The 18,955-nt window shown below is 39.2% G+C and overlaps 1 protein-coding gene across 1 annotated transcript in view; it reads right to left on the bottom strand.

Annotated features, from left to right (window-relative positions):
• Nucleotides 1–1,990: 1,990 nt before the first annotated feature.
• Nucleotides 1,991–18,955, bottom strand: part of DNAAF3 (dynein axonemal assembly factor 3) — a 123,115-nt gene continuing 106,150 nt past the window's right edge. The window contains exons 10-11 of the mRNA XM_053689942.1: nucleotides 2,786–2,860; nucleotides 1,991–2,684 (exon numbers count right to left, since the gene is read on the bottom strand). Coding sequence (XP_053545917.1) covers nucleotides 2,516–2,684; nucleotides 2,786–2,860 — 244 coding nt within the window. The 3' untranslated portion in view covers nucleotides 1,991–2,515. The remainder of the gene's footprint in view (nucleotides 2,685–2,785; nucleotides 2,861–18,955) is intronic.

Below are 18,955 nucleotides of genomic sequence, written 5' to 3'. Positions count from 1 at the left end.
GTACCTGGTTAAAATAAATACAAAGTTGCCTGTAAAATAAATATAAATCCTAAAATAGCTACAATGTAATTATAATTTATATTGTAGCTATATTAGGGTTTATTTTACAGGTAAGTATTTAGCTTTAAATAGGAATAATTTATTTAATAAGAGTTCATTTATTTTGTTAGATTTAAATTATATTTAACTTAGGGGGGTGTTAGTGTTAGGGTTAGACTTAGCTTTAGGGGTTAATCCATTTATTACAGTAGCGGCGAGATTCGGTCGGCAGATTAGGGGTTAATAATTGAAGTTAGGTGTCGGCGATGTTAGGGAGGGCAGATTAGGGGTTAATAAGTGTAGGCAGGTGGAGGCGACGTTGAGGGGGCAGATTAGGGGTTAATAAATATAATATAGGGGTCGGCGGTGTTAGGCGCAGCAGATTAGGGGTACATAGCTATAATGTAGGTGGCAGCGGTGTACGGAGCGGCAGATTAGGGGTTAATAATAATATGCAGGGGTTAGCGATAGCGGGGACGGCATATTAGGGGTTAATAAGTGTAAGGTTAGGGGTGTTTAGACTCGAGGTTCATGTTAGGGTGTTAGGTGCAGACTTAGGAGGTGTTTCCGCATAGCAAACAATGGGGCTGCGTTAGGAGCTGAACGCTGCTTTTTTGCAGGTGTTAGGTTTTTTTTCAGCTCAAACGGCCCCATTGTTTTCTATGGGGGAATCGTGCACGAGCACGTTTTTGAAGCTGGCCGCGTCCGTAAGCACCGCTGGTATCGAGAGTTGAAGTTGCGGTAAATATGCTATACGCTCCTTTTTTGGAGCCTAACGCAGCCATTCTGTGAACTCTAAATACCAGCGGTATTTAAAAGGTGCGGCCAGAAAAAAGCATGCGTAGCTAACGCACCCCTTTGGCCGCAAAACTCTAAATCTAGGCGTAGGTAAAGAATTATTCCACCATGTGACAGAAGCAGTTCACTTTCACAGATCAGTGATTTTATTATCTTAGCAAGCTGTATAGGGCACTATAGTGCACAGTACAGAACATGAGCTGTACATTTTGCAGTGGCTGCATTGCTCTCTATTATTCCTGAGGGCTTTTTATATTTATTTTGTAACTTTTAAACTATGTAAAAAAATAATAATGCAACAATGTAAATCTTTTGCTTTCTATTGAGCAAGCTAAACCAAGGTACAGATCATAACTGATATACTGCTTCGATCACAGGATGCAACAATACGCACATTGCAAGATGGCAGCGCTTTGTATAAGGATGCAGAGCTTTAAAGGGATAGTAAATTCTAAATTAAACTCATGATTCAGATAGGGCATGTAATAAACTTTTGTCATCAAATGTGCTGTGTTCTCTTAGTATACTTAGTTGAACACTAAACCTAGGTAGGCTCATATGCTAATTTCTAAACACTTAAAGGCCGCCTCTTATCTTATGTATTTGACAGTTTTAAAAGCTAGAAGGCATTAGTTCATGTGTTTCATATAAATAACATTGTGCTCACGCATGTGGAGTCAGCACTAATTGTCTGAAATGCAAGTCTGTCAAAAGATCAGAGATAAGGAGGCTGTCAGCAGAGGCTTAGATACAATAATGTAATTACAGAGGTAAAAAGTATATTTCTATAACAGTGTTGGTTATGCAAAACTGGGCAATGTTAAATCAAAATTGAACTTTCATGATTCAAATAGAGAAAACAAATTTTCAATTTACTTCTATTATCTCATTTGCTTAGTTCTCTTGGTATCCTTTGTTGAAAAGCATATATAGGTAGGCTCAGGAGCAGCAATGCACTGCTGGGAACTAGCTGCTGATTGGTGGCTGAGATGCTTGAGAGCCCACAAAAAGTGCAAACATGTTATTTCAAATTTCTTTGCACCATTTTTCAGTAAAATTTGTAGAAAACCCAGATTTTGTAATACTTATCAATGATGTTTGTCAAAAGGTAAAAATGGAATCAATAAATGATGTAGCAGTCAAATTAAAATACTTCTTTACAATACTATTGACTTTTATTCAGCTGTAAACAATATTAACAGGTTTTAGCCATACAACTGTAATAAGTTTGTACCAATAAGACATTCATTCTTAAACATATCTCATTGACGTAATAATAAACTTCTTATATATGAAGATAGTTCATAATAATGAACTATCTTCTTCCCATATATATCTCAACAGAAGAATCATTATTTGAGACCTATCAGAAATACTCACATACCATTTCAAATTTAAAAATAAATACATTAATCTAAAAAAACGTCATCAATAAACTAGTTCTGTAATAAAAAGAAATAAATATGGAAGTTGAAAAAGTATGAACAAAATATAAAATAGATTGCTTCTGACGGAGAATTCCATCTTGCCCTGATTTTTGGAAGAGCATTTGGATTGTTCAGTAAACACAGTAATATAAATTAAACCTTATACTAAAAAAACTATTGGAATCCATAATATCCCAGCATTAAGCAGTATTAGCAAGTGTGCAACAAAACAAAAGTGTATAGATGCTATTTCATAGTCCATTTTGTGTTGTTCCAAAGTCATCAATGAGTTCAAAGGAGGCCACATGATTACTCTTCCAGTAGATAGATTCACGGGCTGCAAAACCTGACTCTTTAGCTAAATCTGTGACTAGAGAAACACAGTTTTTTACCTTTTCTGCTTGAAGATCCAACACAAACCTAAGGGGATTAGAAAGAAAATGCAAAATGAATATAAAATTATATTGGACTAAAGTAACACGCAAAACAAGGAGAAAGAAATAGAACAGAAAGGTATTTACTTTGTGAGTTCCAAGACAAGAGTTGCTTTATATGCAGAGATCTGCTTGAATTGTGGCTTCAGAAAGTGAACAGTCCTAGAAGAGAAAATAGAATGTTACAACACATTAACTGTATTAAATAATACAGCCTTGTTCTATTTTACCCTATTTATCATAAAAAGTGACATATTTTATCAAGTTCTCCATATTTAAAAGGACAGTCAAGTCAAAATGAAACTGTCATGATTCAGATAGAGATATAGAAAACAAAATATTTAAGTGAGGCGCTGGTAAAGGCCCCTGCACATATACAATTCTGTTCCCAAAATACAGAAATGGTTATATAATGTTTAGAGTGAAAAAGTTATGTATATGTGCGGTAACAGCTGAAGGGGATAATATGGTTAAAAATGAACTCTAATATAAAATTAAAAATAAGAATGGAATATAAATAGTGAAAAATACAGATTGTGTAAAATACTCAATATTTAATATTTACTGACATAGGCATATTTAATATATAAACAATGTTAAAAATAGTGCAAATGACCGGTCATTAAAAAGTTTAAAAACACTTCTTAAAAGGATGGATAACAGAATAAATGATAAAACAAAAATCCTTATTAGAACAATTAATCAAATGAGGTGATAGTCACAGTCACACACAATAACTATAAACACAAGTAGAGTTGAAATCAATGTAGAATATAACCTATATACCAAAAATATGATCAGTGATAACATGTAAAAAAAATCGCTACTGGATGCAGTCTTATAGCGATTAATATATGGTAGTCTTAATATAAGACATTGAATGTTCCTTTATAAGGTGCACTGAAAAGTCCAATAACATACAATCGTTATGTATATTACTTGTGTGTATCACTTAAGGTATCTTGCTATTCCGTAATGGCTTAAATGTCAAATTTGAAATCCACTTCCCTTGTATTAAGTTGCTTTTAGGAAATAGCACACAAAACGAGCTGATACACCTCTAAGTGCCTACCTTTAATGTGAGGAATTGTTCATAACCGGTGCCTTACCATGCTGGAACCGGGGCACAGGTGTCTATACAGCTCCGTCCGTTGTTTCCTGGATTGTGACGTTGATAGCTCACGTGATATTATGGATGCTGATCCTAGAGTGGTGAACATGAAAGTAGTTCCGTAGGAAGCCTTGAATCCTTACTCTGCGCAGAGTTTTATGAACGGATCATTCAAGAAAAAGAGTCCTTTTTGAATCCAAGTTAATCCTTCAAACAGATTTGTATTTTTGTAAGTTCACAACTATTGCTGATACCATCAACGCGTTTCGCCATATTCTACGGCTTTATCGAGATGGTTTGTTACAGTCTTATGTGTCGTTATAAAGGTCTATTCTGTCAAGTGATTGGTTACATATTTGCACCATATCCGGTTTGAATTTTAAGGTAGATTTATTTAAGGTGGATTATCATCATCCAATAGAATGAGAGCTGCTTAAATCCTATTGGCTGATTTGAACAGCCAATAGAATTTTAGCAGCTCTAATTCCTATTGGCTGATTCAAATTTTTCAGCCAATAGGAATGCAAGAGACACCATCTTGAATCGCGTACCTTGCATTGAAGATTCAGTGTATGGCGGCGACCGTATGAAGAGGATGCTCCGTGCCGGATGTCTTCAGGATGGACCCGCTCCGTGCCGCCGGGATCAAGATAGAAGAGGCCATCTGGATGAAGACTTCTCGCCGCCTGGATGAGGACATCTCCGCCTGGATAAAGATAGAAGAGGCCGCCTGGATGAAGATCATTCAAGCGGGGCTTCAAAAACTGTAAGTGGATTGTCGGGGGTAAGTGTTAGGTTTTTTTAAGGTTTTTTGGGTGTTTTTTTTTTTAGATTAGGGTTTGGGCAGCAAAAGAACTAAATGTCCTTTTAAGGGCAATGCCCATGCAAATGCCCTTTTCAGGGCAATGGGTAGATTAGGTTTTTTAGATAGTTTTTTTTGTTTTGTGGGTTTTGGGGGGGGGTTGTAATGTTAGTGGGACTTTGTATTTTTTTCAGGTAAAAGAGCTGTTTAACTTAGGGCAATGCCCTACAAAAAGCCCTTTTAAGGGCTATTGGTAGTTTATTCTAGATTAGGTTTTTTATTTTGGGGTGTTTTTTTTTTTAAATGGGTATTAGAATAGGAATACTTTTTATTATTTTTGATAATTTGTTTGTTAGTTATTTTGTGTAATGTATTGTTTTTGTTTTGGGGTGGGTTTTTATTTTTAGATAAGGGCTTGGGCAGCAATTATTTCATTTGTTATTTTTTGTAATGGTAGGTTTTTTATTTTTTGTAATGTTAGGTTTTAGTGTAAGGCAGTTTAGGTTTTATTTGACAGGTAAGTTGTATTTATTCTAACTAGGTAGTTAGTAAATAGTTAATTTATATTTACTAACTTGTCTACCTAGTTAAAATAAATACACTTACCTGTGAAATAAAAATAAAACCTAAGCTAGCTACAATACAACTATTAGTTATATTGTAGCTAGCTTAGGTTTTATTTCACAGGTAAGTATGTATTTAGTTTCAAATAGGAATTATTTAGTTAAAGGGACAGTCTACACCAGAATTTTTATTGTTTTAAAAGATAGATAATCCCTTTATTACCCATTCCCCAGTTTTGCATAACCAACACAGTTATAATAATATACTTTTAACCTCTGTGATTATCTTGTATCTAAGCCTCTGCAAACTGCCCCTTTATTTCAGTTCTTTTGACAGACTTGCAGTCTAGCCAATCAGTGCCTGCTCCCAGATAACTTCACGTGCACGAGCACAGTGTTATCTATATGAAATACGTGAACTAACACCCTCTAGTGGTAAAAAACTGTTAAAATGCATTCTGAAAAGAGGTGGCCTTCAAGGTCTTAGAAATTAGCATATGAACCTCCTAGGTTAAGCTTTCAACTAAGAATACCAAGAGAACAAAGCAAAATTGGTGATAAAAGTAAATTGGAAAATTGTTTAAAATTACATGCTCTATCTGATTCATGAAAGTTTATTTTGGCCTAGACTGTCCCTTTAATAACTAAGTTTAATTTAGCTATATTTTAATTATGTTAAAGTTAGGGGGTGTTAGGGTTATGTTAGGGCAAGGGTTACGGTTAGGTTTAGGGTTACGTTAGGTTTAGGGGTTAATATAGTTTAATTTAGGTTGTTGCGATGTGGGGGCTGGCGGTTTAGGGGTTAATAGGCTTATTTAGTAGTAGTGATGTGGGAGGCCAGAGGTTTAGGAGTTAATAGCTTTATTTAGTGGTGGCGATGTCGGGAAGTGGCGGAATAGGGGTAAATAGATTTATTATAGTGTGGGCGATGTTGGGGTGCAGGGGAATAGGGGTTAATAACTTTAGTATAGTGGCGGCGATATCGGGAGCAGCAGATTAGGGGTTAATAGTTTTATTTCTGTGCGGCAATATCGGGGGCAGCAGATTAGGTGTTAATAGCATTATGTAGGTGCCGGTGGCAGCAGATTAAGGGTGTTAGACTTGAGGTTTATGTTAGGGTGTTCGGTTTAAACGTTAGTTTTTTTTTCCCCATAGAAATCAATGGGGCTGCGTTATGGAGCTTTTCATTCCGCGATCGCAGGTGTTAGACTTTTTTCTGACCCGCTCTCCCCACTGATGTCTATTGGGAAAGAATGCACGAGCACGTCAAAACAGCGCTTGGATTTTGTGCGGTATGGAGCTTAAAAGCACCATATCGCACGCACAATCCAGATCTTTCAAAACTTGTAATGGCTACTCTATAGGGGGTTAAACTTTTGTTGTGTTAGTTAATTTCCCTATAGCGCGCATAACTCGTAATCTAGCTGACAGTTTGTAATGCTCATATTGCATGTTTGGTATCGTCTCATGGGGTGGACAATATCAAAAGGGTTGATTGTGAGGCTTCCACTACCCCACAAGGTATTAACAGTGTTTCAGGCAAATAAGATGTCTTAATAGCCAGGAATATGATTAAAGTAAAAAATAATTATGACCTTCTCTTGCACATTTAATCCCCTGTTGTAGTTACATTAAAGTATGGGTACTGGATTTTTAGGCAAGAGATCTTTTGGTAGAATTTAAGGTTCCTTGTTTGCAAGTTCTTACTCGTGAACACAATATGGGAGGGGGTACACCATATAAAATGATCTGAAACAGAAAAAACTGAAGTGCTAACAGCAATCAGCAATAAATACTCTATATCCTGTTTAGCAAAATCAAACAAAACAAAAAACTATTACACATATGAATATGAGTACAAGGACAAAACAAGTGCTCCCTTTATCCCCCAGCATGAAACATGATTTATAGATAACAATCAGGGGGTAATAAAACAAATGTGGACCCCAGCAAGATACCATGTTGAGAGGGACATAATCCACACAGAAACCAGTAACTGGAAAACCCAGACGTGCATCCACAATCTGCTCCACAAAGACACAGTGACACAAAGACTTCACTCTCCACCAAGAGAGCAAACTATGTGAAAGCACCATAACAAGACAGATTCTTAAGCTTGTATATGCCAGATATCTGCTACAAAATGGCTCCTTAAGGAGTAGTTTGAATACTGTAAATTGTACAAATATTCTCGTATTCCTCTCTCTTCATTTGTGAAACATAGCACAAATCCATATAGGCTAGACCACCATGTTACCATGCTACATAGACATAAAACTAAAGTTGGTAAAAAAGGAATCAAGTAAGGAGAGGAGTCTTGTGGGCTTATATACAAAATATGACCAAAAGTATGTGGACAACCCTAACAACTATATAAATAAAACAATTATTCAGGGCACTGGTGATAATATGGGCATAAAGTAAAGTAGTGACCGTTGTTTAAGTAAAAATTAATTAGACTAAGAAAAAACAAAGAAAAAGAAAAGTACTTATGGGGGCGGAGCCAACTTCTGCAACGGCAGGACGCATCTCTGAGGAGCTCCAGAACTCAGTTTAGAATTTTTGTTTTTTTCTCTAAGTCTATCTACCTTCACCATAGTGTAACTCATTTAGCAACAAACAGATATTTCCTTCAATACTTTGGTGGACTCCAAAAGCTGAGATCTGGACTGAAAGCTTAGTCTTAGCTCGACAGGGAAGCCATGCCAGCTTCTAAGCTCTAGAGGTCTGCTCTGTGTTTCAAGTTGAATGTGAGTCAAGAGCTACCACACAACACCCTCCCCCAGCAAAAGGAATTAAGAGTACTGGGTTCCTCTTCAGCTTTTAATACACAGTGGGAGCCGTCAATCATCTTATTACAGCATATACCCCTGAAACCTTAGTGACAACCCCATCATCAAGAATAATGGATTTATCCTACGCCCTAGCTAAGCTTAGCTCTCTACTAGACCTACACCACGCAGATCTTGTTCACACTCTAAGGTCTGTGTCCATCTGCCCTGTTAGGGAGGACCTCACTGAGGACTTGCTGGCAGACCTAATCGGATCATCCACAATAGGTGTCGCAGACCGGTGGACACAGCAGCCATTAATTAATGAAGCTAGCAATATACAGCATATGGAGTCAGACCACAAGCTGACTTTCATTCAGCACCATGCAGCTGCAGATCGTGAGGCGACATGTGACAGTGATCTAACTACCACGGTGTGTGCTTCACCTAGGGGGTGACAATTGTGAGATGCCTATGGAAGGTTAGTCCCCTTCAGACGGAACGAGTAACTGCTTAACTCCAGCTCTATATGACGAGTCCTTATCTAATATTGGGAGCACCTAGATTCTTTTCGGTCCTTCACACTGGGGAAGATAAGTCTATTGCACCTTTGGAGAAGCCTTTTTATGATTATCGGTGTTTGGAATAAGGGACTGACATTCACAGTATCACTATACAAGCTGACGCTCCTCCTCTTTATGTGGCCTTGGATCATGTTATCTGCAGGACTGTGTTCTAACTGTACTAGCAGAGTTGGGGTTAGATAACTGTGAGATATGCAATCTGTATTACATGGCTGTCCAGAGAGGCCTTGACCTAGGGACGCTTTTTATACAATACTATGTACAAATCAAAGAGGGTATTATAATTTTATGATGACTGCTAGCGGTCTGAGATATGCCTGCATTTATATTGTACTCTATAATTAGTGCATCTGTTTACCACAGTTTGAGGAGGTCTAACATAGCCTTATAGTCACCTGATACTTGCATGAATGAGACATTTAGCCTTATTTCTTTGTGTACTAGGATGTCTAATGTTAAACCTCCTTGTTGATATCTGTTAGATGACTTTGCAAATGTGAATGCTTTTGAATATTCTGCCACTACTACATTTTATATTCTTTATATATTTTTGTTGAAAGCCTGTTACAAACTTTTTCTGGAGCTCTGTTGGTTTTGTTGTTAATTTTGCCCACTATTTGAGCCAATAGGTTAGCACTAATAATCCTGTATAATATAATCCTGTATAAACTATTGGATGACAAGCTGCCAGCGGCCGAGGCAGCAAAATAATCTTCCTCATTACATCTGTAATTTGTGCGCTCTAACCTATACACCAGACCTCTGAGAATGTTCACTGCTTGTGTATTAGTCTACCTTTCAATCTCTGTCCTCATAATAGCCACCAAATTTATAAATGCAGATATATAGAGGCTACTATTCTACCTTGTGTATGAGATACAAGTTATACACTATAGCTAATACCGATCCATAAATGCAACCCTAGTTGACCCCTTATCTCTCTCTCTCTCTACTAGACTGACCCCCTATAAATCAGAATTGGAAATTGCTGATTTTGTTTGGCTATATAAGGACGCTCTCTCCCATTGAAACTCCCTAACTCACCTCAGTATGTAGCAATCACCGCACTATTAACGGTCTTAACCCCCAAGATGGCACGCTAATATATTTAAGGGTAGATAGGCTGCTCCCCCACTTGTTACTGTAATTGCCCAATATAATTTTTATTTATATCCCTAGCTACAAACTTAAAGATTCTACACTAACTCATAATATTATCTTACATTACAAATAGCTAATTTACATTACTACAAGCGGTGCTTACCCGCTGACAAATTTCCATGCTATATTTTATTTGTAACAGCCCTCAGCAGCTTTCGGGTGTCAGTATATAACTATGCTCTTGTTATTGTTTAAAATCACCTAGATTACGAGTTTTGCGCTAAACAGGGTGCGAAAGTAAAGCCAAAAAAGTTGCATTATTTCACCCTCCATAGTGCTGCCATTACGAGTTACTGAAAAGCCTCCTTGTGCATGCGATATGATGGGGTTAAGCTTTATACCGCACATAATCCAAGGGCTGCTTTGACGTGTTAGTGCAAGTTTCCCCCTATAGACATCAGTTGGGAGAGAGTGTTAGAAAAAAACCTTATACCTGAAGTGCGGAATGAAAATTCTCCATAACGCAAACCCCATTGATGTCTATGGGGAAAAAAAGTAACGTTTAAACCTAACACCCTAACATAAAACCCAAATCTGCTGCCCCCGACATCGCCAACACCTAAAAGTTATTAACCCCTAATCTGCTGCTCCCGACATTGCTGACACTAATAAAAGTTATTAACCCCTATTCCGCCGCTCCCCGAAACTAATAAAAGTTATAAACCCCTATTGCGCCGCTCCCCAACAACACCGCCACTATAATAAAAGTTATTAACCCCTATTATGCCACTCCCGACATCGCTGACACTATAATAAAGTTATTAACCCCTAAACCTTTGGACTCCCACATCTCCGCAACTAAATTAACCTATTAACCCCTAAACCTAACAGCCCCTAACTTTAAATTAAAGTTACAATAACTCTATTTAAATAAATAAAAACTTTCCTGTGAAATATATATAAAACTAACATTAAACTATAAATTAACCTAACATAACTAATCTAATAAAATAAAAACATATCAATTAAAAAAATCTAAATGACAAATTTAAAAAAAAACTAACACTACGAGAAAAATTAAAAACATTTAAATTACAAAAAAATAAACACTAAATTACGAAAAATAAAAAACACTAAGCTTACAACAAAACAATAAATGAAATTATCAAAAATAAACACAATTACACCTAATCTAATAGCCCTATATAAATAAAAAAGCCCCCCAAAATAAAAACGCCTCCTAGCCTACAATAAACTATGAATAGCCTTTAAATGGGCCTTTTGTATGGCATTGCAAATCAGCCAATAGGATTTCAGTAGTTCTTATCCTATTGGCTGATTTGTATTTGAAGAATCAAATCAGCCAATAGGAATGAAAGGTACGCCATTTTGAAACAGCTACCTTGCATTGAAGCTTTAGTGCACAGCGGGGACCGTATGAGGAGGACGCTCCGCGCTGGATGTCTTTGCCGCTCCGCCGGGATGAAAATAGAAGACGCCCACGCGATGGATGAAGATGTCGCCGCCTGGATGAAGACTTCTCGCAGCCTGGATGTCCAGACTTCAGCAACCATGAGTAGATATTCTGGGGTTAGTGTCAGGTATTTTTTTTATTTTTTGGGGTGGTTTTTTTTTTCAGATTAGGGTTTGGGCTTTTGAAAAAGAGCTAAATGCCCTTTAAAGGGCAATGAAAAAAAGCTGAATGCCCTTTTAATGGCGATGGGTAACTTAGTTTTTTTTTAGAGTTAGTTTTTTTTATTTTGGGGGGGGGTTGGTTGGGTGGTGGGTTTAACTGTTGGGGGGCTTTGTATTTTTCTATAGGTAAAAGAGCTGTTTATTTTATTTTAGGGCAATGCCCTACAAAAGGCCCTTTTAAGGGCTATTGGTAGTTTATTGTAGGCTAGGGGGTGTTTTTATTTGGGGGGGGCTTTTTTATTTTTATAGGGCTATTAGATTAGGTGCAATTGTTTTTATTTTTGATAATTTCGTTTATTATTTTTTGTAAGCTTAGTGGGGGGGGTTTCTTCGTAATTTAGTGTTTATTATTTTTTGTAATATTAGATTTTTTTTATTTTTCTTGTAGTGTTAGGTTTTGTTAAATTTGTAATTTAGGTTTTTTAAATTGGTAGTATTTCTTATTTTAGGTTAGGTTAATTTATAGTTTAATAGTAGGGTTATTTTTTTTTTACAGGTAAGTTTTTATTTATTTATTTATTTAAATATAGTTATATTGTAATTTTAATTTAAAGTTAGGGGGGTGTTAGGTTTACGGGTTAATAGTTTAATTTAGTGTTTTGCAATGTGGGGAGCCGGTGGTTTAGGGGTTAATAGGTTTATTTAATGCTGGAGATGTGGGAGGCCAGAGGTTTAGGGGTTAATAACTTATGATAGTGTTGGCGATGTCGGGGAGAGGCAGAATAGGGGTTAATAACTTTATTATAGTGGTGGTGATGTCGGGGAGCGGCGGAATAGGGTTTAATAATTGTTGTTAGTGTCGGCGATGTCGGGAGCGGCAAATTAGGGGTTAATACATTTATTTAATAGTTGCGATATGGGTGGGCGGCAGATTAGGGGTTAATAAGTTTTAAATAGTGTTTGTGATGCGGGAGGGTGGCGATTTAGAGGTCAATAGATAGTTTATAGGTGTTAGTGTACTTTGTAACACTTTAGTTATGAGTTTTGTGAAACATTTTTGTGGCGCAAAACTTATAACTACTGGTCTCAGATGGCGGTATGGATCGTGACGGTGGAGGCTGTAACGCAAGCATTTTAGCCTCACCGCACAACCTGTAATATCGGCGCTATGAAAATCATCCTTTTGAGTGCGGAATGGACGTTGCGTTACAGGCTAAAATGCTTGCGGTATAGCTATACCGACACGACTCGCAATAGCTGCGTTACTGCAATTACGCTGAAATTGCCATTTTTTCAGCATTAAAAGCCGTAACGCAAAACTCGTAATCTACCTCGATGTGTTTTACATTTTAGAAATTGATTATTTATATAGTTATTCAAATGGCCCAAGAAAGGCCTCTACCGTAACTACCATATGATTTACCTTTAGTTTTCCAGTGGGTCCATGAGTAACCAACACTGTAGTTACTGCTATGCTAAAGTTCATTTAAAAATAGAGGTTTCTAAATATATGTTTTTAATCTAACGGCTACCAATTAGTGTATGTAAAGATGACGTATTAATGTTCGTCGTTATGACTGGTATTCTTGTACCGTGACACGATTTATTTTTCTGTACTTTGCTTAAAACCTTAATAAAAGAATATATTAAAAAATAAATAAAATAAAAGTACTTTTAATTAGCACTCTTGTATCAGAAAAAAAAATGTACTAACAAAAGATTGGTGGCTATAAATGTAACCACCTACACCAATAAAGACACAGCAATCAGGTATATAGTATATTCTAACGTATTTAATTAATAACAAGGATCAAACAAATAAATGACAAACTAATCCAAATAGGAGTCCAAGTGTGAAGGAAGATAATACGGTTACCACTGATCATCAATGAAAAAAATGGCATACACAGTAATATATATTTCCTGCTTGATCCAACATCCACTTATTACAGTGCTGCCAAATCCTTACTGAGAAGAATGAGTGAGGAAGACAACACGCCAAACACTGAGTGCAATAGGTACAGGTATGCAAGCCGTCACCTAAAGGGCTATAAACTCACCATACCAGACCACCGCTAGCTTCCGGGATGAACTGCCTTGTCTGAAACAGCAGAGAAGCTGGAGAGCTTCCAGTGCGCTCTACTGAACACGTACTCCAGGTCTCATAATCTGAACGCTGTGTGTGTCAAGGCGGGTAGCAAACAAGCCGTTGATGCACCTGTTAGATCCAGGGCCAAATTGGGCAGCCGGAATACCGGGGAAAATCCCGGTGGGCCGCCGGCCTGCAGCTCAGCCGGGCTCAGCCTCAGGCTGGCTGCTGCTGTATACATATGATGCATTGCATTGCGATTAATATAATATATTTTTGTTTGCGATATTGCGGCCGGTAATCTAATAGTCCCTTACACTGACTTACTTACACTTACTCTGTCTGTGACTGCAGCACTGGGTCTAGTAAAATAAGTTATAACCAACCTAACCGCTAACCTTACCGCAACCAGTAACTAACTTAGCCAAATAGCGAATTAACAGTGACTGAGTCTGTGTCTTTTTGTCACTGTCACTCACAGTCACAGTCTGTCACAGTGTGTGTCACTGGATGAGGCGGCGGGCCGGGTCAGGCCAGGCCAGGGAGGACTCAGACAGAGTCAGGAATCTTATGTGGGCCGCGGCACTCTGCCACAGTGTTTGTCACTGGATGAGGCGGCGGGCCGGGCCAGGGAGGACTCAGACAGAGTCAGGAATCTTATGCAGGCCGGGTCAGGTGGGGTGGGCCGGCGGCTTACGTCTTTCGTTCTCAGTTTCTCACCACGTGACATGATAGTGGAGGGAGCCTCAGCCTGGGAGCGGCTGCGTTAGCAAGCAGAGCAGTTGTTGAGGAGTAAGTTGCAGGCCACTTGGGGTTACGTGTGGGAGCAGGGACTGAAGAAAGACGGCGAGACACACACACTGACTCACGGTGGCAACTTGGCAGCAAAGCAGAGGCAGGCAGTGGCACAGTTAGTTCAGTTCAAGACAGTCTGAACTCATCACAATCATGTATGTAGTTGTATTTTTTTTATTAATTATTATTGTGAATGTGAACAAGTCCACTAGTCCAGTAGTAGTACTAACCTCCTGTACCACCAGCTCGCCACTCAATTATTATATTACTCAATTATTCCTAGTGTTCAATAAGGTGCACAGCTATCTATGCTAATACACCGTTTGAACTCACCTTTACATGGTGTCAATTTGTGTATTTTATTCAAAGCCTCTGATTCTAGCTGATTTCATAGAACTTGCTTAACACTTGTACATTCTTCCCTACTCCCCAGGGGTAGATTATTTTTACATACATAAATACTTTAGAAATATTCCGGGGGTGTCACTTGTCAGCTAATGTGAGATTTGCCCTTTATTTTACTTCAAATCAGATATAATATCTGAGCATAACTAATTGAGAAAAACAGAATTTATGTTTACCTGATAAATTACTTTCTCCAACGGTGTGTCCGGTCCACGGCGTCATCCTTACTTGTGGGATATTCTCTTCCCCAACAGGAAATGGCAAAGAGCCCAGCAAAGCTGGTCACATGATCCCTCCTAGGCTCCGCCTTCCCCAGTCATTCGACCGACGTAAAGGAGGAATATTTGCATAGGAGAAATCATATGATACCGTGGTGACTGTAGTTAAAGAAAATAAATCATCAGACCTGATTAAAAAACCAGGGCGGGCCGTGGACCGGACACACCGTTGGAGAAAGTAATTTATCAGGTAAACATAAATTCTGTTTTCTCCAACATAGGTGTGTCCGGTCCACGGCGTCATCCTTACTTGTGGGAACCAATACCAAAGCTTTAGGACACGGATGATGGGAGGGAGCAAATCAGGTCACCTAGATGGAAGGCACCACGGTTTGCAAAACCTTTCTCCCAAAAATAGCCTCAGAAGAAGCAAAAGTATCAAATTTGTAAAATTTGGTAAAAGTGTGCAGTGAAGACCAAGTCGCTGCCTTACATATCTGATCAACAGAAGCCTCGTTCTTAAAGGCCCATGTGGAAGCCACGGCCCTAGTGGAATGAGCTGTGATTCTTTCAGGAGGCTGCCGTCCGGCAGTCTCATAAGCCAATCTGATGATGCTTTTAAGCCAAAAAGATAGAGAGGTAGAAGTTGCTTTTTGACCTCTCCTTTTACCAGAATAAACAACAAACAAGGAAGATGTTTGTCTGAAATCCTTTGTAGCATCTAAATAGAATTTTAGAGCACGGACAACGTCCAAATTGTGTAACACAAAGAAGGTACAATTATCTCCTGGTTAAAATTTTTGTTGGAAACAACCTTCGGAAGAAAACCAGGCTCAGTACGTAAAAACCACCTTATCTGCATGGACCAGATAGGGCGGAGAACACTGCAGAGCAGATAACTCAGAAACTCTTCTAGCGGAAGAAATTGCAACCTAAAACAAAACTTTCCAAGATAATAACCTAATATCTATGGAATGTAAGGGTTCAAACGGAACCCCTTGAAGAACTGAAAGAACTAGATTAAGACTCCAGGGAAGAGTCAAAGGTCTGTAAACAGGCTTGATTCTAACCAGAGCCTGAACAAACGCTTAAACGTCTGGCACAGCTGCCAGCCTTTTGTGAAGTAAAACAGATAAAGCAGAGATCTGTCCCTTCAGAGAACTCGCAGAAAATCCTTTCTCCAAACCTTCTTGTAGAAAGGAAAGAATCTTAGGAATTTTATCTTGTTCCATGGGAATCCTTTAGATTCAGACCAACAGATATATTTTTTCCATATATTATGGTAAATTTTTCTAGTTACAGGCTTTCTAGCCTGAATAAGAGTATCTATTACAGAATCTGAAAACCCACGCTTTGATAAAATCAAGCGTTCAAACTCCAAGCAGTCAGTTGGAGGAAAACCAGATTCGGATGTTCGAATGGACCCTGAATAAGAAGGTCCTGTCTCAAAGGTAGCTTCCATGGTGGAGCCGATGACCCATTCACCAGGTCTGCATACCAAGTCCTGCGTGGCCACACAGGAACTATCAAGGTCACCGAAGCCCTCTCCAGATTGATCCTGGCTACCAGCCTGGGAATGAGAGGAAACGGTGGGAATACATAAGCTAGGTTGAAGATCCAAGGTGCTACTATTGTATCCAATAGAGTCGCCTTGGGATCCCTGGATTTGGACCCGTAACAAGGGACCATGAAGTTCTGACGAGAGGCCATCAGAACCAAGTCTGGAATGCCCCATAATTGAGTTATTTGGGCAAAGATTTCCATTATGTTTATCGGGAGAAGAGAGTCTTCCCGAAACCATAGACCCTGAGTTTTCAGGGGTTCCCAGACCGCGCCCCAGCCCACCAGACTGGCGTCGGTCGTGACAATGACCTATTCTGGTCTGCGGAAGCTCATTCCCTGTGACAGGTTGTCCAGGGTCAGCCACCAACGGAGTGAATCTCTGGTTATTTGATCTACTTGTATCGTCGGAGACAAGTCTGTATAATCCCCATTCCACTGTCTGAGCATGCCCAGGTGCAATGGTCTTAGATGAATTCGTGCAAAAGGAACTATGTCCATTGCCGCAACCATCAACCCTATTACTTCCATGGACTGCGCTATGGAAGGAAGAAGAACAGAATGAAGTACCTGACAAGAGCTTAGAAGTTTTGATTTTCTGGCCTCTGTCAGAAAAACCTTCATTTCTAAGGAAACTATTATTGTTCCCAAGAAGGGAACTCTTGTTGACGGGGACAGAGAACTTTTTTCTATGTTCACTTTCCACCTGTGAGATCTGAGAAAGGCTAGGACAATGTCCGTATGAGCCCTTGCTTTTGACAGAGACGACACTTGAATCAGGATGTCGTCCAAGTAAGGTACTACTGCAATGCCCCTTGGTCTTAGCACCGCTAGAAGGGACCCTAGTACCCTTGTGAAAATCCTTGGAGCAGTGGCTAATCCGAATGGAAGTGCCACAGGTAATGCTTGTCCAGAAAGGCGAACCTTAGGAACCGAAAATGTTCCTTGTGGATAGGAATACGTAGGTACGCATCCTTTAAGTCCACCGTGGTCATGAATTGACCTTCCTGGATGGTAGGAAGGATCGTTCGAATGGTTTCCATTTTGAATGATGAAACCCTTAGAAACTTGTTTAGAATCTTGAGATCTAAAATAGGTCTGAATGTTCCCTCTTTTTTGGGAATTATGAACAGGTTGGAGTAAAAACCCATCCCTTGTTCTCCTAATGGAACAGGATGAATCACTCCCATGCTTAACAGGTCTTCTACACAGTGTAAGAATGCCTGTTCGAAGATAATTGAGACCCGTGGAACCTTCCCCTTGGGGGTAGTTCCCTGAATTCCAGGAGATAACCTTGAGAAACTATTTCTAGCGCCCAAGGATCCTGAACATCTCTTGCCCCAGCCTGAGCAAAGAGAGAAAGTCTGCCCCCCACCAGATCCTTCCCAGATCGGGGGCCAACACTTCATGCTGTTTTGGTAGCAGTGGCAGGTGACTTGGCCTGCTTACCCTTGTTCCAGCCTTGCATCGGCCTCCAGGCTGGCTTGGTTTGAGAAGTATTACCCTCTTGCTTAGAGGGTGTAGAATTTGAGGCTGGTCCGTTTCTGCGAAAGGGACGAAAATTTGGCTTCTTTTTAGCCTTAAAAGACCTATCCAGAGGAAGGGCGTGGCCCTTTCCCCCAGTGATGTCTGAAATAATCTCTTTCAAGTCAGGGCCAAACAGTGTTTTACCCTTGAAAGGGATGTTAAGCAAAAGCGCTCTGCGCGCCACGATAGCAAACCCTGAATTATTCGCCGCTAATCTAGCTAATTGCAAAGCGGCATCTAAAATAAAAAAGAGTTAGCCAATTTAAGAGCTTGAACTCTGTCCAAAACCTCCTCGTACGAAGATTCTTTATTGAGCGACTTTTCTAGTTCTTCGAACCAGAAACACGCAGCTGTAGTGACAGAAACAATGCATGAAATTGGTTGTAGAAGGTAACCTTGCTGAACAAACATCTTTTTAAGCAAACCCTCTAACCTTTAATCCATAGGATCTTGAAAGCACAACTATCTTCTATAGGAATAGAAGTGCGTTTGTTTACAGTAGAAACCGCCCCCTCGACCTTGGGGACTGTATGCTATAAGTCCTTTCTGGGGTCGACTATAGGAACTAATTTCTTAAATATAGGGGGAGGACAAAAGGTATGCCGGGCCTTTCCCACTCCTTATTTACTATGTCCGCCACTCGCTTGGGTATAGGAAAAACATCGGGGGGCACCGGAACCTCTAGGAACTTGTCCATCTTACCTAATTTCTCTGGAATGACCAAATTGTCACAATCATCCAGAGTAGATAATACCTCCTTAAGTAGTGCGTGGAGATGTTGAAATTTAAATTTAAAAGTTACAATATCAGGTTCTGCTTGTTGAGAAATTTTCCCTGAATCTGAAATTTCTCCCTCAGACAAAACCTCCCTCCTGGCCCCTTCAGATAGGTGTGAGGGTATGTCAGAACAGATATCATCAGCGTCCTCTTGCTCTTCAGTGTTTAAAACAGAGCAATCACGCTTTCTCTGATAAGTAGGCATTTTGGAAAAAAATGCATGCAATAGAATTATCCATTACAGCCATTAATTGTTGTATGGTAATAAGTATTGGCGCACTAGATGTACTAGGGGCCTCTTGTGTGGGCAAAACTGGTG

This window comes from Bombina bombina, chromosome 8 (assembly GCF_027579735.1).
Source record: "Bombina bombina isolate aBomBom1 chromosome 8, aBomBom1.pri, whole genome shotgun sequence".
NCBI classification, from domain to species: domain Eukaryota; kingdom Metazoa; phylum Chordata; class Amphibia; order Anura; family Bombinatoridae; genus Bombina; species Bombina bombina.
Note: the sequence above shows the minus strand (reverse complement) of the source record. Positions and strands in the feature narration are given on the sequence as shown.